Genomic DNA, 25,258 nt, shown 5'->3' with positions numbered 1-25,258 from the left:
ATGAAGTAAAACAGCATTTTAACTGCTTGCTCATGAATGTGAAACACTTCATTTGAGCCTTTTCAAAGGAGACAGTAGTTGTCTGCAGTAACACACAGCACGCTAACTGTACATTAACTGCACCTAAAAAAAGGAAATTCCAAGCGATGCCATCTGTAGTATTGTTTTCACTCCTTTTTCTTTCCCAGCTGGAGAAAGGGTGGTCTAGGCGTTAGAGAAAACGTCCTGTCAATACAAATCTCACAGGTTTGAGCCCCTAAGCTGTCATGTGTCTGACTGTAAAAACACACAACGCAACGCAAGTATCGCCAATGTACTTTTTAGGGTTTCCAACAGTGCCATCAATGGTGACTGGTCAAGCAGATGTGTGGTCACACATCACAACAAGGACCACTACCACAAACATGATGGCTCTTGCAGAAGTGGGGCTGTAACAGAGAGCCGAACAGCGCAGGGTAAATGTAAAAAGATGAAACAAGATAATAGAGAGATAAAAGATCACAATGTGCAGCTGGGAAAAGCAAAAAGACTCCACGGTGGTTTGACACGGCCCCGCTCTTCTGGTTTCAGGCTCTCGGCCAGATGTTGGAACCTGGCTGCAGGGATTAGCTCCCATTCAGCCACGCGAGAGCAAACCCAACACTGATGCCTGGGTGTTAGGGTCTGGCTTGCAGGCGCCGTTCCAGTTCATCATCAACATCCCGAGACCAAAAGTTCACCTAAGCACAACACTCAAGTATATCTTTCTTACCTCATACTCTTGTTTGAAGCCGTATCCCTCAGCTGTCTTCATCTGGTTGATGTGCTGGAGGAGGTCAGCCACCCTTACAGCAGGGTGCAGCTGACCCGTGTGATAGGGCGAGCTCTTCCTCCGACAGTGACGGTGGGGCGAGCCTCCCAATAAGCTGCTGGACTCGTTGACGGAGCTACGCTGCTCATCTGGGAACATGAACACATACAGTTCAAGGCACACCGCTGACACTATGTACTCCGCGACACGGACCCTGGTCTTCTTTATTAATGTAAACTCGGCTGAAAAGTCTGGGGGGCAGCTCAAGGAAATAAAAAAAAAAAAAGTCAGCGTTTCTGCCGGGACGTGACTGGCACTGCAGAATATTCAAACAGACAAGAGACTTGCAGGAGATTTCTCTATCGAGAGCACCTTACGGTCTGGCAGAGCTGATTGGATACATGCTTGGAGGTAAACATGGCTGAAGGTCAGGGAAGGGGGGGGGGGGGGGGGCTTCATCTCTCTAGACACTCTCTGAGGAGTACCCATATGTTGCTCGCTGTCTTACTTCGAGCGTTGCAGCCGTGGGCGTCCATGAAGGAGTGGGCCATCCTCTCATCCTGCTGGAGTGTGCTCTGCTCTGTCATGCTGCAGTCCAAAGAGCTCAGCTTCCGACTCTTCTCCTGCCTGTAGGACATGGCCGCCTTGTTTATGGCCACCTTCTTCCTACTGTAAAGAGGGTAGGGAGGGGAGGGGGGGGGGGGGGGGGGGGGTAATAATAGACAGAGGACAGCAGAGAAGGGGCAGAATGAGAGAAAGACAGGCAAAGAGATAAGGAAGAAAGGAAGGGAGGGCGGCGGAGGAGATGAGAAATTGGACTGAGGGGGAAATACAAGGGCTGCGAGATTGAAACTGGACGAGGGGGAAAGTGCGATTTGGTGATAGCAAGAGAGTGTTGGGGGTGGCGGTGGGGTTGTGGTGGAGGTGAAGGAGGAGGAGGAAGGGAAGTGGGGGGTGGTGGGAGGGGGGTGGTGTCTACACTGGAGGATGGGGTGGAGATTTCCACTCTAGTAATCCTGGGGCAAACGAAGGGCAAGCAAGGGGAAGATGGCGTCAGGGTGTCAGGTTGGAAGATGGAGAAAGGAGTAACTTACGGGTAGTAAGGGTAAGAATAGAAGTCCCTTCTGATTAGCATGACGGAGGAGGAAAGGAGAGAGACAGAGAGTGAGGAGAAGGAAAAAAAAAGAAAAAAAAGAAGGAGAGTGACTATGGTTTATCAAGATGGGCATCAGAAAGATAAATGAAGATGCTCAGTGCGTTGGAATGTTCCAAGCAAGCAATCGTGAAGCAGGATCGAAGCATAACGGATGAAGAAAGGGCCTGCTGGACCAACGAAAGCTTTTCCTTTTTTTTTTTTTACATCGTCTCGCTGTATCTATGCTGCTGTATTGAGGATGTTATTGTCATTGTCCTCCTGATTTTACATCCCTCTATTTAACACTTAATCCCTCCTCATGCCAACATCGCAGGACCACGGCTAGTGGCTTCAACTGAAGGATACACTTGTGCCATTAAATGTACAAACTTAAATTATTCAATGAATCAATGAATGAAAATGTAGGACAAAAGTAAAAAAAAATTCATTTTTGACCGACCAAAATGTGAAATTGGAACGAAAATGTGACATTTCAGGTTGATAAGCGCTAAGGCTTTACAAGACAATTAGTGAGCAGTGTATCTGGGCATCCTTTTTTGTATGAAACCTCTCCGAAATGGCTAAAACAAGCTTCTAAGTATTTCAAGGAATAATATTTGTTTTATTTGAACAGAGAATCCCTTCAGGGCTCATGACAAGCATATTTATAGAGCTGACAACCCCAAAATGAGGGGATTCCAATTTGGTACAGCAGGTGGAGGGGTGGAAATGTCTGTCTCCATAAATCTATCCCAAATGTAGGCCTGCTTTGGATTTTTGAAATGTATTGTTGCATTTCTACATGTGGTATCTTCCTGACTTTGGAATTCAAATGTTCAGGTTCATATTGGATTGCACATGTATTTGTATCATGTAAAAGAATCTGGAATTTTCAAGCATAGATCCCAACAGGGGTGTTGGATCAAAAACTCTTGACGGTGAAAGAGCCACAAAGTCCGGCACACGATCCCTTTTTAAATCACCTGATTTATTTATTTATAATGTACTAATTTGGGTCCTCAGACCTTCATCAGTAAAACTTTATTTCATCAATTGAATTCACCATGAAGTCCGTGAGTTTCACCGGGCGGTAAATAAAACGACAAGCGATCGACGTTGTGCGGGGTTTCATGGTTCCTTCATGGCACAGATCACACATGAAATTGTGTGGCAATGACTGAAGAGCCTTAAGGTGGCTTAAGGTGGTATTTATACCTTTAGTGTGGTTTGGTTTATTGACAGCCTTCTAACACATTTATAAAATATAGCATTTCAGAGCTTGTCAGGGACAGAGCGATGAAGTCCTGGACCCGGCGCTGACGGTGTCCACCGACCATGACAGTAAGACCCAGTATATTAGAAAGAAAAATATTAGAAATTGTTTTTGTTTTTTCAGCACGTGGACAAAAATGAAATCACACAATAAAAGACAATGGTTGTATGACATATAGTACAATATGTAAATGTTAATTCATTTAGAAAGTGGGGAAGTCTTAGGGACGACTACGCAGCAGCCATTGTTTAGCTTTTGCCTTAAAGGGCAGGAGGCATCTGACTTGTGCTTAGTTTAAGGAATCCCTCCCATATTTACACACACGGTCTAACTTTGTGCATGCAGAGTGACAGTATCTTGTGGCTAAATATAAAATGCGTCTGCTCCTGTGGCGCCCACCGCCCACCCCCCACCCCCCCTGCCCCCAGTGTGGCTGTCTGGCTCATATTGTGCCTGGGAGACTGGCCCACTGAATCTTATCAGTCACTGCCTTCTTCCAGACATCCCATTCATTCTTCCCCTCCTCTATTCTCTGTGAGAAAATTCCTCGGGGGGTGGAGAAGTTCCCTCTCAAAAAAAAAAAAAAAAAAAAAAAAGAAGCCAAAACAACCCTCCTAACCAATTACTAGCCCATCCACTGGCACCTCACAGCTGCTCGCCTCATGTAATTGAGTGGGCAATGGAATAACATGCCCCTTGATGAAATATTTCACACTCAGATGAGTGTTCCACCGTTGCCCGGTGAGCGGAGGAAGAATACACTGCAGGTGCGCTTGACGACAGAGGTAATTTGCAGGTGGAAAGCGGCCAGTGCTTCCAGTGCGAGCGGGCTGCGTTTGAATGTGCTCAGCCAACACGCAGACCTTGAAATTAAAAGATGAGATGAAACACAAAGGCTTGGCTGAGGCAGCAGTGGGAGAGTTTAGGATTAATGCTCTACCATTCCACTAACTCTGGTTGTAATTCACTCTCATTGCCAAATGCTTTCCTCGATAGACCGCAGCAGCCAAGTGGGATGGAGATAAATTCACTCCTTTGGATAGGCTACACAGTCGGGAACAGTGAGACTGTAAATGTTTGACTCTGAAAAGGTCTAACCCGGATCACATCGGCTGGCCGGCAGACACACCAGCGTTTTCACGGCCGCTCACCCCTTCTTGACGATGACGACGATGGCCCCGAGAAGCAGAATGAGGACCACCAGGCCGCCGGCGCAGGCCCCAAGGATCAGCCCCATGTCTTCGGCGTGCTGGGACACCTCCAGAGCCCGCTTGGAGTCCTTACAGGCAGCTGCACAGTGTGACAGAGAGGTGAGGGGGGAGAGGAGGAGGAGGAGGAGGAGGAGGAGGAGGAGGAGGAGGAGGAAGAAAGACTCATCTGCATCTTACAGAGACAGCCACTGTGAACGGTGATTCAGTTCTAATTGCAAAAAAAAAAACCCAAGATGCTACATGTAGCAGTTTGATGCCAATAAATCTTTGTCACATTCATTTTAGCATAATTACCATAAACAAACACACGTATTGCCAAGAGAACTGGCAGCCTCTGCTGGTCCCGATACTGCAGGGCTGCTTTGTCGGGAAATCTTGACTGATTTATGGCACAAAACAAGAAAAGTGTGCTGTTCTTTCACCGCAGACGGAGCCTAAAAGGTGAGTCCGTCCAAACCTCACTCACCCTAAGAGGAGGTTTCGGTCTAGCTATGCACATAAATGCATATATCCATAAAGGTAATATCGAAACAAATGACTTCTTGAAAAAACCTTAATACTCTTTACAAGGAAAATTACGATATTGTGATGGCACTGCAGTGTTCATCTACTCAAATCTGCTCATTCATTTCATTGTGAACCATTTAGAGCTGCAGCTAACAATCCTTTGGCGGTTTCATAGTTGTGTATTGTGTTGGCTAATGTCTCTGCTCTACTCTTTTGAATAACGGAGCTGCTTGCTCACCATTCTCACACGTGGGCCTATGTGGTGTAAATATTCTGGGTGCTATTCGTGTTGCAATCACACACCCCTCCCATGAAAACCTATACCACCCTTTCTGGAGCCCTTTAGTAGCATCTGCATGGCAAGATGCCGCTAAAGGGAAGCGAGTAAATATGTTCCATGGTGGGATTTCTTTGAGGGCACCACCATAGGGCCTAGTCCAGATTATCATCATCATCATTCAACAGCCCGGTGATCATATCTTCATAGTACATATCACCACAACGCTTCTGCAAGACTGCAGCTCACTTTCAAGTCTAATTTATATACATATATGCGCCATCAGTTATGGATACAAACAGGTTGCCGCTGTTGCAGACCCTGATGGAGCCTCCTACAGTAATCCTGGCACGGTTCTTGTAGGGCACCGGCAGGATAAGGATCCTCACTCTGCGGTGTTACATCCACCGGGCTGATTCCAACAAGCCGGGGAGGGAGGGAGGGAGGCGTGTGAGAGGTCACCGCGGATCCAGCCGGGAGCTTTTAACAGCAGAGCGTCTCCGGCTGAAGTAGTCGGCGAGCCAGCGTATTAGCATGCAAAAGCGGCGCTGAAAATGATCGCCAGAGGCTGCAATGCAATAAAGAGCTCAGAAGACAGTATCAGAGAGGGCTTGAACACCATTTCAGCGCGGCGATATCAGCGACGTGAGCGTCCACAAAAGGGGAGCTAAACATGTTTGGCTTGGGTGAGACGACGCTCTGGTTATCTCGCCCCACTGATGCACGCTCTTGTTCAGGCAGCTATTTCCCCTCCTACCCATACGTCACAGTCGCAGTGCATTTTCTGTCTCAGCTAGCCAAGAGCATGAAATCTCCCTCTCTGTGAATCATCTGGGCTCCCTGTTGTGTTTTATCCAAAAGGTGAACGATTGCTGTTAAGTACGAGCGAATTGACGGCACGTTATTACACTTCTGGCGGCGAGCTCTTCATTAACCAGCCGTCTCGCTGATGAGAAAACAAATAAGGCGGGGGAATAAAACAATGCGCGGGAAGATGGAATCATTTAGGGGTCTCAGGCCTGTCTCTGCGAGTTTGGCAGGACAACTATATTGGACAACATCTCTGTATTTTAACAAAGCAGTGAAGCCTCACGGGGGAGTTATTGCCTTTTGTCTGTGACTGAAAAGAGAGAGGGAGAGAGAAAAAAAATAAATAAATACAGTGAGGCAGAATGCTGAGTTTGGCTTGATAAGCTGTGGATTGGTGGTGACTATAGCTCCTGGCAGACAATACAGCCTGACAGACTTGCCATAATCACACAAATCATTCTGGGTCTGAGTCATTCTGCTTTTAGAGCCATATTTAGAAATTGGCTATCACGGTATATTTCATTGCACCGAGAAGAAGAAAAAAATATCCAGCGGTGGCCATGCAGGGAAATCCACAGGCATAGGAGAGGGGAAACAAATTTGCCATTTCCTTGTCTGCAATTTATCAGGCAGGGCGCACTGTGGTATTTTGTGATGTCACGCTCAGCACTCTGCTGCGCTGACTTTCTCTTTTTAATTCCAATCGCCTCTACTTTGCCATCGTTTTGATCCGTATTAAGGCACAAAATTCAACATTTTGTTCGTCATGTCCTTGCGCTGGCCTGCGATTTATCAGCCGAGACACTTCATATTGTTCTTGTCACTAAGGAAAGAAGACATACACATACATGTACTGGGAATTCTAAAATAAAAGCTGGCATTCAAACGTGTGTCCCGCATGCACAAATAAAGGTCTGTCCTCATTGACAGCGTTGGAATGACCTGTTATACAACGTCTGATAAAGGTAAATTTAGCATAATGTACATTTCCATAGCACTAATGCCAAGTGTCTGCTAATTTATCAGCAATTTACTGCATCTTACTTTGCAGTTTTTTCGATCAGTGTTGGCTGATATCAATGACCCCCAACATTTCCTACAAATGTTTCACATTAAAAGCCTACCAGGAAAGGCCCTCTGAGCTGCTGGAAAGCTTTGAATGTTTCATTGGCAGTACCTTAGTCCAGCACAGCCAGACCCGTCTCCACACTTTGGAGACAGGTCTGGCTCAACCCATCGTCGTTCTGGGATTGAGGGGGGGGGGGGAAACGCTCCGGCTTGTTTGTTTTTCTTTAAACCAATCACAATCGTCCTTGGCGGCACTAAGCCCAGGAATGCAGCGACGGTGCCGTTGCAAAATAGTGTCGTGGGGGGAGCCCCGGCATTAAAATGTTTAAATCCCTGCTAAAGACAAAGCCACATAAAATAGTAAACAACGCATGTAAACTTTTACTGTTAAAAAAGACGAACATAACTTGATCCTCAGCGTCCTGGAGGTGAAGCCTACCTATACTTTAGTTCTGGAGGAGCTCACTGGGCCCGTTAAAACCACGGACTTTGAAAACAGTAACGTGCAGATAGCGGAAGGGAAGGAGAATGGCGACTGAAATAGTCGCCAGACTTATCCCAGCAGCCTACATCCGGTGAGTCAGACTAGCAGTACCTTAACAGAGCCAACTGCAATCAATTAGTGAATAAAAAGCAGTAGGTAGCAGAACGGTGAGTGTGGCATGGCAAGTATGTTCCAAATCAGTGCTGTGGAAATGTACATTATTTCTGAATTCATCAAGACAACAGGTAAATATGGAGGAGCAAACAGCATCAAAAGGAAAATTGATCAAATATACTGATCACATTTAAGTAATTGAAACCCAGTTATCTAATCTAAACCGGTTCCGAATAAAGGCCTTGTTGTGCTACACTCGAGGTAAATGAAGTATAAATAAAGTATTTGAGAATCTACAGTATGATGCCATTCCATTCAGCTGTCACGGCGATTTTAAGCGAAAATGTTCAAATGCTGCAAAGGCTAAATGTGAATTTGATGCTTTTCTGCTGGCTGACGTGAATGAAAAGCCTCCTCTTGTAGCAGAATGGTGAATATTTCAAGGCGATTCGATTTGTAATGAACATGTTCCCACTGTTCTTTAGTGTCAGCTAATGTTGGCCATATTCCTTCTGACGACACGGAAAACAAAAAAACAAAGAGAGGGGCCAGGGCGGCGAAGAGAGAGACACAGAGAGAGAGAGAGAGAGAGAAAACAACTCTCGCCCACCACTGCGGTGGCTTGGCCAGGCGCTCCGGTGAACACAGCTGGCAGCATCTGTGTGTGGGAAGGTTGGTGAGAGGAAATGAAAAGCAGCCAGCATCGGTCGAAACAGGACCCTCCGTGCCACCTCCGAGGGAAATGGAGTGACATCAGCATATCCTCTGGGCCTGCCTGCCACAGCCAGTATGCCTACAGTACAAAAAAACCCGCTATACGTTTGCCTGCAACCCACTTCTTCCACTTATGCGACACACCGGCAGACAAGAGTGAGGCAGGGTTCTCTGATGTCATCGCACTTCAGATAAGAAAGCGTTCAGGGAGAGGAATCCAATTTAACTGCCACCTTTCTCAAGAGTACAACAAACTTCAGACATAATTCAGTGGAGAGGAAGTGTGTGGGGGGGGTGGGGGGGGGGGGGGCAACTCCATTTCACCCTCTGTCTGGCTCCCTCTCCCCTGTTGTTTGAACTGAGAGCCTTCTATCTGTGTTCTGTCTCTCAAGCAAACACTCCTGGTCGCTTCCTCTCTCAGGGAGAACAAAAGAAAAAAATATCTGGATTTCAAAGCCATCAGAGCCCAAGAGGGGTTTGCCAAAATGTCAGTGTCAGTGATTCAAGAGGAGCAGAGTGGGAACACGGATGCGTGTTTGCTTTCACCTTTCCCCCCCCCCCGGCGTCTCCGTCGAGGGGACACGGGCGCGGGGCTTCCTTCCTGCAGCACCCCAAAACAAGTCCGTGTCACATCCCCTAAAGGCGGCCTGATCCAGGATATCTGGCGGAGTCTCTGACACGCACAATGCACCACATAGTCGAAACCACTGGAACCGCAAAAAAAGATCCCACGTTGTTCATGATCAACCTCGAGAATCGCAATTTCACTTATTCAACATTATGTTAGCCAGGAAACGACAACCCCTGTCCCCCCCCCCCCGGTGCTACTGCTATTGTGGTATCATTTTCAGAATCCCAGCTCCTTATTTTCATACCAACAGATAGTGCTAACGTTTTATTCAGCAGCTTAATTGCTGAGACACAGTTTTACAATGGAGTCCACGGGGGCAACCACATGAGCAGACAGACCATAAACAAGTCTCCAATATAACCTGATCTTTACTAGCAGCTATAATCACCATGATCCATTCTAACCTTCCGATCCACGTCCCCGCAGCCCTGCAGGTGCGCATCACCTACAGCAAATACAAACAGAACGCACTGTAACCACAAAGTAGCTCTGCAAAATATGACACAAGTCTTGCAATTCCAACTGAGTTGAGATGACAACTGTAAAGTTCAAATACACTTCCACCTCAGAGTAAGTGGTTCAGATAAAAGGGACTCGTTAAAAAGCTGTCAGATTGCAAATGTAGTTGCCCCAGGACCCCAGTTTTAAAGCTGTCACGAAGAACTCTGCGATCCCATATCTCCACAATGAGGCTGATGAGTGAAATATTAATATTTATCAACCTTTAAAGTTATAATCCCGGGTTGGTTTGGGCGACACCTGGGGGGCAGCGAACGCGCCTTGAGTATCAGTTTCAGGGACGCATTAAGAGAGCAGGGTGCGGCGGCGCTGCCACTCAGCCTCGCTGATTTGTTCCAGGCTCATGCAGCTCAACCGGCAATTTTCATTCAAGCGACTGGAGCACTGTCTTGGAATTCTGGTATCCAGTTCCTATAATACACCCGGGACCAGTTTGCATCGCTCGCAAACAAACCGTGGGCTCAACAATGTTATCCAGCACACGAATAATGAAGTCCTTAACACAACAACACACATTACACCTACAGTATGCGCGTGCACCGTAAATGCTGCGTGGGAAAGAAAAGCAAGAATGCAAATACACACGAAATAACACTACATTGTGGGCCAAACAATGCCATCTGCTGGAGTTTTCATAGGTCTACTCCCTCCCCAGGTCACAACATCATGTCCAAGTGGAAGATTCCTACTGGTGGAGTATCACTATAAGAGGACCGTTTGTTCCGTGTGTTTGTTTGGAGGTTTAACGTGACCATGACACGACAATAAAGGCATTTTTAATTGTTTAAAAAGAGAGCGCCTTGGAGTTTTCCAGGGATTTTTCGACACTAAATGCCGCGCATAATAGTATCAGATATGGGGTCTGACAAATTGAAAGTCTTCCTTCTTAGGTCACCTCCGGGCTAGCTAGCCTCTGTAACTCATCCATCACTTTCATCGAACTCTCTGAACAGGAAGCTTGTTCCTGGGATTACAATCCATATTCCAAGATATATCGGTATCCGCTAAGTTCAAAACGTTTTGATCTTAACAAAGTCAAATAAAGAATCATTTGCTAGCATACAAAATAAACTACATCTCCAGTGATGTTGTGCGCGGGTCAACGTAATGTGGTTTCTTCTATATCCATGATATCTACCAGCGCTCTCCTACTTCCCCCACATTTTTAGCTGTGATCTCTCCTGGCAGAAACACCTGCAATGTGCTGTTATCGCAGCCATGTCTGAACTAGCCGTGGCCACTCTACGCGCCCCATTCTGTTGAGTTGGTAAAGTTTAACCAGCAGTGGTGGAGGGCTTCAATAACTTGAGTAAAGCTCTGTTTCAGGGCTGAATCTTTAGTTATTTAGGTTTTCAGAACCTGGACGTTCCGGTTTGGCTCCCTATAACTTTAACCTCCGCTCATACTTGCAATTGCCATAAAGCTGAGGCTCCGCCTGCACTAAAAGACGAGCACCATCACCTTGTCTTGTGCTGTGTAAACCGCCTCTCTGTGTAAAGCAATCCAATTAGGTACAAATGTAAAGGCACACTGAGAGGCCAGAAGATAGCCTTCATGATAGCAATGTTCAAGGTAAACTGAAACTAATTCATATGACGGGACAAAGTTGGAAAGGAAAGTAAGTGTTACCTTTGCGAGCAATCCGAATGCAGTTTATTCTGGTCTCCTGTGAGTAAAAGAAAAGGCTGAGTTAATCCTTTTGGCTTGGTACCATGAAGACACAGTGATCTGCAGGGGGGGAAAAAAACCCACACCATGTTAATTATGAGTCAGTCTGTCAAAATCCCCAACCTTGTCTAAAACAGGCGGCCCCGTGTGTGTCAAAGTCATCCAGACCTTTGCTGTGTGGAGGAAATAATTGAAATTTCCAAGCGGATGACATCTCCTTGTGATACGAGAGACCTCTGCTCCCGTTCACCATGTGAGGTCCGTCACCCCGGCCCAGTGATTGGCTCCGCCTCTATCCCGGAGATAGAGGGGCATGTTACCAAATTAAGATTTAAGGAAGTTAAATCAGCCTGTATGGCCAATTATGCTAATCTGTGCTCTGAGATTGGAGTCAAAACCCTTTCACCTAAAACGTTTGCCAAATTACCTTTTTTAATTGGAAATCTGTTTCAAGTGGCTTCTCATCTCCTCTCATCTCTAGCAGTGACAGATAAGTCATATTTACTCCCACCCAGGGGTTATTAAAGCAGCGGCAGGTAGTATGCCATGTGTCACCCTGTCCTCTGTCAAGGTGGGCTTCTGGCCTTCTGCAACAGAAACACCAGTGCTTGTCAAAACAGCAATTCAATGTGCCTCCAATCTTGTTAAGGAGAGGGATATACTGTATATATACTGTATATATTGAAGATCACCCATCCTTTGGGGTAGACTTCCTCCAAAAATTTGATTTCAGTGTCGGATCTGCTTATTAAATCTCAAACCTCTCTAATCCCTTGAACACTGGGGTTCAACGGTTGTAAGTAAATAAAGTTAGAAATGACAAAAAAAACACTCACAGATTCAGTTGAGATGTAATCACGTTTTGCTGTCTGAGAGCACATAAACACTACAGATTTGAGAGGTAGCCAAATACATTTCCACAATCTTAAATAGGACTGGGCCATTGGACAAATATATATATATATGGGCGATTGGCGGGGCCATCGTTGTCATTTTATTTGGCTAATTTAATGGTCTGCGTCCAAAGAACGAGTGAGAGCCACCGTTGATTAAAAGTATCAACCACATTGAAATAACAGCCTCCTTGTTCTTCCATTGTTGATTAGCTTAAAATATCAATATGACATGCGTGAGGGTAGTTTAAAGCGGCATTCGTTGGTCTTGTGGCCACTTGGGGGCAGTGGAACAAGCTGAAAACACAGGGATCTTAAAGATGCTAGAACGCTTTGTGGAACCGCAGAGTCGGGTGACGATCCTGCGAGCGACACCTTCCGCACTACACGTGGTCATTTTGTCCATTGTTGATGCAAAAATATTGACCAGCGCACCTTTAACTGGGAGACTTCGACCACCCAAACTGAAGCGACTTGGAGGAATCACTGGCTTGCTAACAATACACAGTGAATTAATGCTAATTAGCTATGGCTGATATAAACTGCCAGCAGCTACATTTGGTGGTGGTTTATTTTTGTACATAACTCTTTGCTGATAAAAGAGGACAAGGACAGATAAAAGATTCGATCTGGAGCTGGATCAAAAACAGACGAGAACCCAACCCTGCCCAGTGTATCCAGTGAGTGACAGACTGGGATGAGTGACAGGTAACCCGAGATGATGAGTGATGATAAACGCAACAGAGGGTTGAAAGGGAAAATATCTGCGTGTTTTTTTTTTTGTGTAATAGATAGCAGTAAATACTTGGAAATGTGTGTGTTTGTTTCCTTGCTTGTGTGCTTCCAAAGAAACTGGCAGCAACAATCGTGCACCTTTCAAGCCCCACTGAAGGCCGGTCTGCCAAAGCAATTACCGTTTCAATCCAATGGCAGCTCATGGTCCACAGTAAGCCCGTACACTTAATTTATCCGGGGTAATTGTCAAAATAATTTTCTCTTTCATTCTCCCCGAGCAGCCCACCTCTCCTGAAACACAACTATGATTTGGACAGTAGATTGGTGATGAAAATGTTGGCAGAAAAATCATCGACATGAATTATAATATTGAGTTTGTTCTCTGTCTGTCTCAGAGCTGCTGGGCCGACAGAGCTTTTGATTGGGTCTTTGACTGGCCGCCTCCTCTGAGGAGTCAGACACCGGCATCGAGACGAGAAGCTGCAGCCAGGCAGGTGCGCGTAAGCTCCGTATGGGCCTAATGACTTAAACGACGTTTACTTCCGCTGCTTCCGTGCACGCCGGCCAGCACGTCCCTTATTCATGCTTCAGTCACTCTTTCAATTGAAAAGGATTCTGAGGGGATCTGACAACTGGACGCTGGCCTCCATGTTGTATTCTGCGTGGAATTATCTCCTGAAAGGTGTTAAGATTCGCACATTTGTAATTCCTTGAGAAATGATGCAACATTAAAAAGTCAAAGATTTACCGGAGGGAACCAATCGACCCAAAGCCATTCTGAAAATGCATTACACACGTCGGCCCATTTAGTCATAAATAAAGCCTGGTTTACGCAGAGGGCTGCTTCCTCTCTCTCTCGTAGCGCCTCCAGCATGCTGCCTCCTGACTCGCTCGACACAAATCTAAATTGACTATCGAGGTTGCTAAAACATGAAAGCGGCGTGTCTGAGCACCAGAAAACAAAGGCCTCGCCGGGCATTCCTAACACGTCTTACCCCTCTGAAGTTGCTGGTGGCCTGGAAGTAGATGAGGTAGTTCTTGGTGGGGTCTAAAGGGCTGTTCCAGTAGCCGTTGTAGGTGTGGTTGTCGCCCACGGTGAAGGGTGTGGCCTCGGGCAGACTGCTGGGGGCCAGCTCGGCGGTGTAGTAATGAGGGGTCCCCTTGGCCTGCGCCTCATTGTGGGAGTTTGGCGTGGGGAAACAGTCGACGGTGCCCAACTCCCTCCTCCTCACCTGGCGGGAACCATCCTCCTCCACCACCACCACCTGGTAGGCACTGAGGGAGGACAGGGTGGAGCTTAGTACAAAACAGTACAAAGTAACACTGAAGCAAAACTACTGTCGTCAGCCAGTACAGTCATATAAATATACGCTACACTGTGTGTCTAGATGGAAATCTAAATGTGCCTTTTTTAAACTAAAGCCCCCTAGACAATTTAAATGGGTGTGTTCATTTTCATGTTCTGTAATGTACTACTGTGGCACCAAACATGATAAATCAAAGCTCCAAAATAAATATAAATATGCTAAATATGTATTAAAAACAAAACTGCAACTGTGTTTGTCTGTCAATGTCAACAGCTCTCCACAGGCCCTCAAGACTCGTGGCCGCCTTTAAGGAGTAGATCCTGTTTTGTCTCCCCCGACGGAGCCTCTCCTCACACGCCACACAATATATAGCTCTATTTGCATTGTTATGCTCGACCCTCCCATGAAGGATCACAAGGCTTTTTTTTCAGCCCGGTGCTTCTATTTTTCTCGACCCTGATTGCTGACTGAAATTGGGAGTGCGTCGCTCGTTACAGCGCCAGCCGGTCAAAGCACCCAGCGTGATTGGTTGACATGTGCTGTCCCTCATCTTGACATGAGGAGGTTTCAGGATGGAGAGAGTGATTTTTTGCATCCTGATGTGATCCAGACCAGACTGAGGAACAGAGCCCTGGCAAAAGCGTTTGAATAATTCTGAAGAAAACCTCTCTGGTTCTTTACATGTTGTACTTAAAATGGTTGCCACAAGCCCTGAGAAACTATTTTCCGGGGCTCTTTTTGACTGCCGCTATAAATATCACAGTGCGGAAGAGCACTGAATGAATGCTGGCGTAGGAGTGAGTGGCGTATTAGTTGTACCTGACAGGAGCCCCTCTCGCCAGCGCAGGGCGCAGCAGCACAGTGATGGTGTTCTCAGACTCACTCAGAGGAGAGGGGATGTCTTCATAGTCAAACACCGGGGCTGAGGGAAGAAATGAAGCAGGAGAACCACACAGAACTGTTAAGAAAGTTGAAGAAAACCAGAACTCATTTCTTTTTGGCATTTCCTGAGAAAGATCAAATATGTTTTGTTTAGATATGAGAGTTTAAAGAGACATGTAGCTGCACTACTGTTGGATTTCTTTTAGTCATTTTTTTCCTCCCCGGCATGAAAAGACAGAGCGTGCTATCTTTATTCATCACGTCCCCTGCGTGCTGTAGTGTGTGGAGGCCTCCCACACAGTGCCATTGACTGATGATGACTAGAAACAGCAGCCAACTACAGAGAAAACAAGAGGCCCTTAGAATATAATTAGGACAGATCTCAAAGCTGCATAACCTCAGCAAACGCTCGGGGGACAATGAGGTTGAGTGTTCCCATCTCTGTTTACTACAGGGAGTGAATTAACTGGAGTATGTAGTGAAGCAAATGGCTACCCTGGTACAACAGATAAGCTGAAACAAAAAAAAAAAAAAGGGAAAAAAGCTCCAGAATGGAAGTGGAAATGTTCCTGCTTCTGAGGCAGCGCATTAATGCTCGTTGTAGAAATCTGCTTGTGTAACCTGTCATCCGAAAAACACACACACACACACACACACACTCACAAAAGCTGAGGTCTGCATTATGCATGGTGGGAGTTGGGGAGTGTTTGAGCCGGTGCATGTTAGGTGGTTAAATCCGGCATGAATTATGAAAAGAGTAATAGTGCAACATTACACTTTCATGCTTGCTACCAAGACCGGTGTAGGAGCTGGCTTCCCACTGGGCTTTTCTGAAGGCGCATGCTGTAGGTTGAATTAATAATAGTAATAATAAGCTTTTTAATGTAGCTCTCTTTAAAACTCCCGTTGCAGAGGACAGATAAGAGAAAGCAGGAGGTCGATCGGATACAAAATCAATGTCAAAAATAAAAAAAATCTGTCTGGCAAAATTCATGGTGTTCAGTGAGGCACAGCAATATTTTTTTTTTTTTTAGAATTTTTATTGGTCGTTTTCAAATATTAACCTTTGCTTGTCCAGCAAAAGTCAACTGAGCTCCATGTTTTGCATCAGCAGTATTATGCCACTTCTGTTGCACCTGTGCAGCTCTACGCTAGCTGCTGGAGGTGGTCATGCTTTAATACCCTACAACAACAGCAGCTGAGGGTGTAAGAAAGGGTTATATATATATACGTTTTGCTTTAAGTTTTTGCGTTCAGCCGCATTATTCTTTTGCATTTCCCCCTGATCCACAGACACACTGCAGCTACCGTATGGCTACAGTCGGTAGCGTCACACCCATTCTAAACTAATGTGTCGCAGCCACAATCATCAACAACCAAAGAACAGACGTCGCAGCAGCTCCAATCACAGCAACAACAGCCTCAGCTCTGCCATCCCACAGCTACAGCCCGTCTCAGTCAGCCATTCTGCTAGTTATCTATCCAGCTGCAATGACGCAGATTCCCTCCATGGCCTTTTGAGGGCTCCCTACAAAATGAATAAATCATGCTCTTAAAATCAAAACAATTTCGGCACTCAAATGAATACATTTCGTTCACTAATTAACAGAACTTGACTTACAATAGTTGACATTTTATCAGATCTTTAAGGGCTGCCAAAGACAATGGGCAATCAGGCTAAATCTGTATATCCACACGTCTCTGGCCAAAACTGAAGCGGCTCATTTAGATTACATTGTCTGTGGTCTGACAACTTTAACCACTTTGCTCCAATGTAGCATCACCACTGCACCGCATGCAACACCAGACTGCATTGCAGTTTTGCAAAGTTAACAAAACAGGGAAGCTGACACTCTGGGTTGAGCCCAAAGTGTTAGCTTTGATTTACTGCAAAGCACTTTTGCTCTGACTTTGGAACAGAGATCCGTGGATGTACTTAGGGTCGTAATTGGGGAAAAGACAATATTGTTTGACAGTCAAACATCCACCTGACAGTCTGCAAAAAGTAAAGCAAACGCTGGTGAAAAAAAAAATGCTAAAATGTCAACAACATTGTTTAATTCTGTTTTCTGTTCATTTGTGCACACGAATCAGTCATTTGAAGAGCTTTCTCGCGAAAACAATATTTGCGTTGGTTCATGATTAAAAGAAGAATGGCTCGCTACTTCAGCCTTAGCTTCTGAGACACGAGGCTGAAAATTCACATGGCTACTCGAGATTCTTGACAGATTAACGCAAACAGCGGTTGTTTTAGGCATTTTAACAACACAGAAACGGCTCGGAAGAGCAGCAAACTCAGGTTGCAACGTTTTAAGCTTGGCACTCTTGCTCAGGCAGCATCAAGAGGTTTATACGGATGTATCTCCAGAAATAAGTCAAAAGGAGGAAGCTGAATCCAGTTGAATCAGAATCAGAATCAGAAACACTTTATTGATCCCCGGGGGATACAGTGCCGGTGCTCCCATTCAAGAGTAGAAAGTAGCAAAAATTTAGAAATAAGAGTATGTACAAAAATAAGATGTAAAAAAAAAATAAGAAATGGAAAATAAAAAATATAATCTATATAAATATAAAAAATAAATATAAAAAGAAGTCTACCTGTTTACCTGTTTCTGTATGGATTCCTGGGAGAAGCCAAATCATCCACACACTCTTCTTCCTCCCAGTATATATTTATGTGAAAACATCACAATAGCATGTGATGTTTCATCTGAGTAAACACAATTAGTGAAACAGCTCGCAGATACCCATTTGTAGAAGAGAGTGTTTCACATTCCCCACAGACACAGACTCGAGATCCATACCAGCATCCTTTTTTTTCCCCCCGCAGACACGCCGCTTCTCTAATTTCTCAGCTACCGCGTCGCCTTTGAATGATAAACACAGACTCTGTTTGAGGTGTTGTTGGCTGAACAAAGCAGTTTTCACCCGAGCCATTCAAGCTGAACATTTGTGGCTCACTATAATTCAGGTCTGCTGTTCTTCCATCAAACGAAGGCAGCGCACGTCTGGAAGTAGTTTGGCTGAGGGAAAATGAAGATAATTTGTACAATTTAAAAGTATATGCGTAATTGAATGAAAAGCTCCTCAAAAGAGGGCAATTACAAGTCATTACTTAAAGTCTTCTTTGCTGTCGTCTGCAGATGCTTTGAGTAAAAACACACTTTTTGTTGGGAACAAATTAGTTTTTTTTTTTTTGTCTTTTAAGTGGCATTGTCACGATGACTGAGCTCTGCATTATCGCCAGCATGTGAGTGCATTGTGTCATTATTGGATTTTACCATACCATACTCTGACCCAATCTCACACACACACACACACACACACACACACACACACACACACACACACGTTGACTTAGGTAACGTTTGGGGACAGTACATAGACTCACATTCATTTCCTAGAGACTTTCCCTAGCCATAACTATAACCACTACTTGCCTAAGACGAACGTTAACCCTTACCCTAACCTCAACCTATCCCTAACCCATACCTAACCCTAACCTTAACCACTGACCCAAAAATCAGCTTTTTCCCAATTGGGGACACGGCTCTTGCCCCCAATTGGACAAGCCATCCCCAATTAACTGGTCTTTAGTCTGAAATGTGTCCCCAACGGTGGCCTAAGTCAGAAACACACAAACACGCACACATATAACACCACAATACTACAACTGAACCAACCACAAAAGGTAGGGCAGTCCGCACAAAGCCTCACCAGAGATGTTGGTGGTGATCTCGGTGAGCGCCGTCTGGCCAAACCCCTTGGTGGTTCGGGCCCGGACAGACACCAGGTAGGTGGTTCCAGGATGCAGGCCGGAGAACATGTGGTAGGTCTCGTTCCTCAGCTTGGACACTGTACGGCGAGGACCTGGCACGTTAATGCCTGGGTCGGACGACTCGATACTCTGGTAGCTGATCTGGAAACAGGGAAAAGATGCCACTGGGTTACAACAAGAGTTTACAGCCCTGCTAGCAGCTCTGTGAGGTTTTACTTGATGCACAATGATGCTTTGTGCTAAATGCTAATGTCTGCATGCTAACATGCGCAAAGTGACAACGCTAACATGCTGATGTTCACCATGTTCACCATCTCAGTTGAACATGTTAGTATGCTAACGTTTGCTCATTAGCACTAAACACAAAGTACAGCTGAGGCTGATGGGAATGTCATTGCGGTCATTAGTCCATAAACTGAAGTGCTGGGCATATATGAATTATGACCTAGATGAATATTGAGGGGAATCAACAAAGTTATTATAATTCATCCTGAGGGCAACATGAGTCTCTGCATCACATTTCATGGCAAGCCATCCAATGGTTGTTGAGATATTTCGTTCTGGACTAAAGTGGCGGACTGACCGACACACCAACATTGCCATCCCCGTGGCTCGTCCCATTACGAGCTCTTGGGTTTACGGAAATGACCAAACTTTTAAAAACGACAAAGTTAGATTTTTGGTTTTCACCTTAGCCTGAGTTCAAATTAGGTCATGGTAAGTGTTCCCCCAATTTATACCACTCTTAGGTCAGAAGAAATCTTACTGTATAAGCCTGTAGAATATCTGTAATATGCTTCACGCAGCCTGTGGCTTATTATTCACACTACCTGAAAGATTGAATTTAGGTGGCATTTTATTTAAAGGCTCTCTCATGAGAAATGCCTCTCAATTAATCTCAGGACTCCTGCAAAAAGCAGCCGCCTCACAGCGCAGATCTAATAAATCTTATGCCGCAGTTAGCCACTGATAATCCCATCCCGTGTCATATCCTCGTCCTACAGCACTGCTGGCCTGATTTTTTTTTTACGCAGTTTTCTGGATTGGTTGATAAAGCAAAGCCAGAGAGCAAATAGCTAAGTACTGAAGATGACAAGTATTAATGAAGGCCAGCATGATGTTATTGCTTTTTGTTGCAATTTGATGGATGTGTCTAAGCCTGTAAATCAAGATTCATAAAAACTGAGGAAATCAGCCAGGCTGCTTGTGAACGGGCTCATTCTTCTCAGCCGTTTTAATGTTAACACTTTACTTTTAGGGTGGCCACTTAGCATTGTGACCTTAAAGGAGGCGATCCGTGGGTGGCAATAAAATAACAGGTCAGAACAGTGTGACATATTTGTTATTAATCCAGAGAGAGACTACGGGACATGATTTATGGAGGACAAGATGATTTGCCTTGTTTAGTATCTGACTGTTCATTTTGTACATTACAGCCAGACCGACATATCAGCATGGTCAATATTATCGACTGATTTTAGCTTATACACATATATATACAGTATATCGTAGTGGGGTATATGATGCTGAGGCAGATGTACGGAAGCATGGACGTGGTTTTTTTCTCTTCTAATGTATACTGTTTTAAATTTTGAATATTGATATTTCATACTGATATTTGAATTCTATTTGATAGGGACAATGCAGTTTAACAATACAGAGCATGAAACTGAAGTGCTGAGTTTATAGCTATATATATATATAGGAGAACGTCCGTGTCAAGCTGCTGCTCAGCTTTACTGACTGGGTGACAGGCCATACAGTGGCGGCAGGTGCTAGCATGCAGGCTAGTTTTTTCAGGGTATTCGGTATTCCTGCGACAACAATACCCACGCGGCAAAAGATGGCTGGCGAGGATGTAAAAGTTAATACTGGAGGTTTTATGCATTTTTCTCAAGCAGGCCATGTCACACAATGGAACAGGTAAGGAGGTACTGTTGTGTTTTCTTTGCACTCCAATTACACAAATAAGCAACTTTCCTTTTACAAGCGATGCATGGTTGTCAAGGTTGTGTGAGGATCAAACCCCACCAGGTAACAAACAGACATTGGCTGATGTTTTTGGTCATCAGAGTTTTTCGCACTCAAACACTGATAATGGTATTGGCCTCAGAAATCCAGTGTTGTACATCCAGAGCAGTTTGGAGGTTAGAGGCAAGGGCACCTCATCTGTATGCGGAGCGAGGTTACATCACCACCCAATTCCCTGCTAGTTCCTGACTTTCCAAGCTTCTGCTTGTGAATGGAAACTAGTTTCTCCCCCCATCAGGCGACCATGTGTTCAGCCACAGTGGGTCGATCTTCACATCTACTTGCATAGCTCCATAGCCCATACTACAAAGGTCTACGGGTTGATATGGGGCCATCAATAATTAATTAGAAACATTTAAAGTTGCCCCCTTGTGGAGGCATCTCTTAGGCAAATAAGTAATTAGAGTGGTTGTCCCCCATGTAATTACAGCCTGAAGTCTGCGCCTCAGCCTCATTACCATATGAACGTGTACAGTAAATCCCGTGAACTGTGAAAAGTGGGTCCTCCCCACTCTAGTGGCTCAGGCTCATGTGTGCTACCGGCATTTGGGCAAGAAACAGAAAAAACAAGCCTGGGGGAAATCAGAGAGGGGGAGCAGTACAGTCTTTAAAGTGAGCAGAGGAGACTGTTCCTTGATTTGAGTCATTACACTGAAGGAGGATGAATAAAATAGATATTGGCAAGGGGAAAATAACATCCTACACCTGAAGAGGATTAGTGTGTGATGTGGAGGCAGCCGTATCGTTTGGATTGTGGATTTCCTTTTCTTTTTTTTCTTTGGCATGACTATCCTACCTCGTACTGCGTGATCAGACCGTTGGGCTCCACGGGCTCCTCCCACTTGAGGAAGATCATGTCGTCGAGCGGGGTGAAGGTCAGGGACTCCGGAGCGATGCCGCCAGGAACTGCAGCAGGAGAGAAAAAACAACAACAACCTTCTCTGAAACAAACACTCGGCTCGGGTCTCGAGTTAATGGACTCTCGCGCGGGCATACCAGGGGGGGTAAAAAAAAAAACACCTTTGACAGAGCGAACAGGCACAGGGCCCCGGGAGTGGACGGAGGAGGAGGAAAAAATGGGGGAACAGAGAGAGACACAGCAGAAGCGAGGTGATGAAAGGAAAAGTGTGGACTGGCTTGCTCCCAGCCCTCAGGATGAATTGAGACTCTGGCTTCTACTGTCTGATAACAGAGCACCGTGTCTTGGAGGATGACAGTCGATTTTTCTTCTTTAGCACCTCAGTGACGGAAAAACAGCAAAGTAATCCAACCTGTGAACTGCCTGAGTACTTCTCTGCCTATTTTGGCTTAATGAGATGCATCTCCTTAAAGCAGTACACCTACTTCTTGTGGGCGCCTGAAGTACTGGACAGTTTACTAAGTTTGGAGAATGAACAATCATTCACAGTGGATGGTTGGCTCTGCGGTAAAACACGCGGTGATAATAGCCTTTCAGCATTCACATGTGCCAAACTGAGAACAAAGAGAGCTCTAAAGCTGAGAGAGTAATCTTAAATAATATGTTACCAAGTCTGGTAGTTTTGTGCAGGGAGTAAAAAAAAAAGTTAATCAAATAGGCTTTGAAGTAGCAGCGACAGTGTTCCCTGTTTCCATGGTAAGTGACGGAAGTTCAGGCAGATCATGAGAGAGCGTAGATTAAAACACAGCCGCTCACCTGAAAAGGCCTCCAAAGTGAACCTGTTCCCATTGCGAATTGTCCGAACATTCGGGGAGAGAAAGCCCGAGCAGAATAAGACGTTACTGTCTCCTTTGCACAATGATGATGATTTTCTGGTGAGGAAGCTAAATTATGCAATTCGAACGTCTACTCAAGTAAAAAAAAAAAAAAAAAAAAAAAAAGACTCTATGTTTGTGTTTCAGCTGTTGCTGCACGCCACTCTCGCTGTCTGTTTGCCTCAGAAGCTGAAGCCGAGGTCGGCAGAGCACACAAGCGGAGAATCCTGCCTTCCTCTGAGCGGCAGAGTCACAGCGTAAGCAAAGCGCTCCGCCGGTGTTTGATTGTGGAGCCCAATAGGAAACAGGCAGGAGGAACTGTCACCGGCTGCGGCTCAATTACTGCGGTTGTGAGGGCGATGGCGGCTCTCCTTGTGACAGGGGGATTGGGGACTGTCAGACTGTCAGACTGGCATTCAGTGGCTCAAAAGCAAAACTTTCCACGGGGGCTGACATTCAAAATATCAAGCAAAACAGAGGGGGGGGGAAAAACAATCACGGCTTGTTTTTTGTTTTTTTGACACGTGTGTTTTAACTTGTCACTTCCCAACCAGTCAAATCTAATGAATAAAATTACAACACCATGCTACAATCTGTATGTTATTCCGTTTATGTAAATTCTTTTCCTCCTGCCTACATGACAGCAATGTGTAGGTGTAGATAATTAAGCGCTGGCTGTTTTTCCATATCTCCTCCACTGTTTGGTATTTTCAAGTATTGCTGTCAAATTGAACGTTCACCAATATTGCTTTTTTTTTTCTTTTTTTTTTTAGCAGATACTTGAATGAAAATAATATAAAAAATGCTGCCAATTTCATATCATAGCCGTCACTCCATCTCACTCTCTCCGCTGGGTCAAGAATATCCCCGAGTGGCATTCAATTACATTGAAAAGTCTTGCTTATTCAACATAACAATAAGTGTTTGACCTTCTGTACTTCCACTCTATGGGAATTTGCATTAGAATGTGCCTAATCTGCTGATGTACACAGGAAAAACATTAATACAAAGATAAGCAAAATCATTTTACCATTTTGCCACCGGCCATGGCCCGGGCTGATTAATGTTCCACTGGTCTCCATTTAAAAGGCTGATCTTCCATTTAGTTACGCTGATCCAGCTTATTTTGTGAGTCAATATTTGTGCGTTTTTTTTTTTTTCTTTTCTTCAGTGGATGACTAAAGGCACGGATTTGTGTAAGCAGTGCACAATAATTATCTGAGCATGAAGGAGCATGCACAGGAAACTTCAAGAAGTTCTGAAGCCAGAGCTGGCATTAAAGAGCTCCAGTGCACGCATAAAAAAAAAGAAAAACATCCCTGTTCTCCATAACGATGCTGCAGTCGCACAGAGGTAAAAACGTGCACGCTTTATTTCATCTTTTTCATCTGTTCACTGGGTAAAATGAAAGTTAAACCAGCCACTCACTGTCTTCCTCAGTCTGGAAGGTGACCTCTCTGCCCTCCTTCTTGCCTTCGGGGTTGGCCAGCGCCAGTCGGACGTGGACCGAGCGGAAGGGTGGCAGGTCCCTCAGGGTGAAGTGCGACGTGTTGCGCTCCACGGACAGGCACTCTCTGACGGTGGCGTTGTTCCCTCCGCTGCCCCCTGTTGGCATGGAGTAGCGGTAGCACAGGGACAAGGAGTAGGTGTGACAGCGGGTGAGGTTGTAGCCCAGCGGCTCCCACTGGAGGGCCAGCTGCCGGGGCTGGATCTCCGTAGCCGTCAGACCCCGCAAGGCACGCATGGGCTCTGAGAGGGACAGGAAGCAGAAATGAATATCAATAAAAGTGCAAACAGTGGGCTCATATTCACCAGCCAGGGATAAGAAAAGAAAACCTTTCAAACACTGAGGAAGAAGCATTTTGTTTCTCAGGTCTTCAAGTAAAGAAGTGTCAATCTGTGAATCTATGAGGTTGCAGGTCAAGAAATAAAGATTTTTTTAGAATTGACATATATCTGCTGATGTGTATTATAAGTTTATCTTTTACATTTAATTAGGAATTTTCTTTCATTTTGAACATTGTGAAGATAGTTTAAGCAACACTGGGAGTAAAACTGAACAAAATGTATTTTCTAAAGCTCTATTTGATACTCATTACTAAGTTATACCAGATTATACATATTCCATTCGTTAATGAAGACTTTGAGATGTGATTAAAAGATCAGAAAAAGCATTATGACACAAAATATTAATGATTTTTAGACCGAGCTGCAAACACATTGTCATGTTACAATGGGTAACGTTGCATTCATTAGCATTAGCCTACATTTGGAGTTGTGTTTCTGGCCACCTGACCAAAATAAGCCCAATATTCTTTTCGCCTTGTATCTCTGTTTTGGTCTCCACCAATGCCTTTGAAAAGACTCAACGGCTTAAACGCTTCAGTACGTTCACCAGCTAGTCCGCTAATTTCATCTGCCATGTGGTGGCAGATGGAGGTGGGGTGTCTTGGGGTGATGTCGACAAGTTAAGGAAGATGGAGCACGAGATCGATCGGCGGATTGGGGCGGTGTCTGCATATATGCTAGCGTCGCCCGTTGGCCTCTCTCCTACAGACATGAGCTTTGACGAAAAGAACGAGGTTCACAGATACAAGCGGTCGGAACTAGTATCCTTTTCAGGGTGCCTCACTGTCATCCTGAGGGGCAGGCTGAGCATGAGGATTTCCACATATCCAGAAGGATTATGGAGTAGAA

General features: G+C 45.2%; 1 protein-coding gene across 1 annotated transcript in view; it reads right to left on the bottom strand.

Moving 5' to 3' along the window:
- ptprua (protein tyrosine phosphatase receptor type Ua) overlaps positions 1-25,258 on the bottom strand; it is a 163,134-nt gene that overhangs the window by 29,046 nt on the left and 108,830 nt on the right. Inside the window, exons 8-17 of the mRNA XM_070922244.1 lie at positions 23,990-24,310; positions 21,624-21,733; positions 18,736-18,937; positions 14,956-15,058; positions 13,825-14,104; positions 11,163-11,199; positions 4,350-4,488; positions 1,885-1,914; positions 1,299-1,459; positions 752-939 (exon numbers count right to left, since the gene is read on the bottom strand). Of these exons, the coding sequence (XP_070778345.1) occupies positions 752-939; positions 1,299-1,459; positions 1,885-1,914; positions 4,350-4,488; positions 11,163-11,199; positions 13,825-14,104; positions 14,956-15,058; positions 18,736-18,937; positions 21,624-21,733; positions 23,990-24,310 (1,571 nt within the window). The remainder of the gene's footprint in view (positions 1-751; positions 940-1,298; positions 1,460-1,884; positions 1,915-4,349; positions 4,489-11,162; positions 11,200-13,824; positions 14,105-14,955; positions 15,059-18,735; positions 18,938-21,623; positions 21,734-23,989; positions 24,311-25,258) is intronic.

The sequence above is a fragment of the Enoplosus armatus genome, chromosome 16 (genome assembly GCF_043641665.1).
Source record: "Enoplosus armatus isolate fEnoArm2 chromosome 16, fEnoArm2.hap1, whole genome shotgun sequence".
Lineage (NCBI taxonomy): Eukaryota > Metazoa > Chordata > Actinopteri > Centrarchiformes > Enoplosidae > Enoplosus > Enoplosus armatus.
This window is presented reverse-complemented; position numbering and strand designations above follow the sequence as displayed.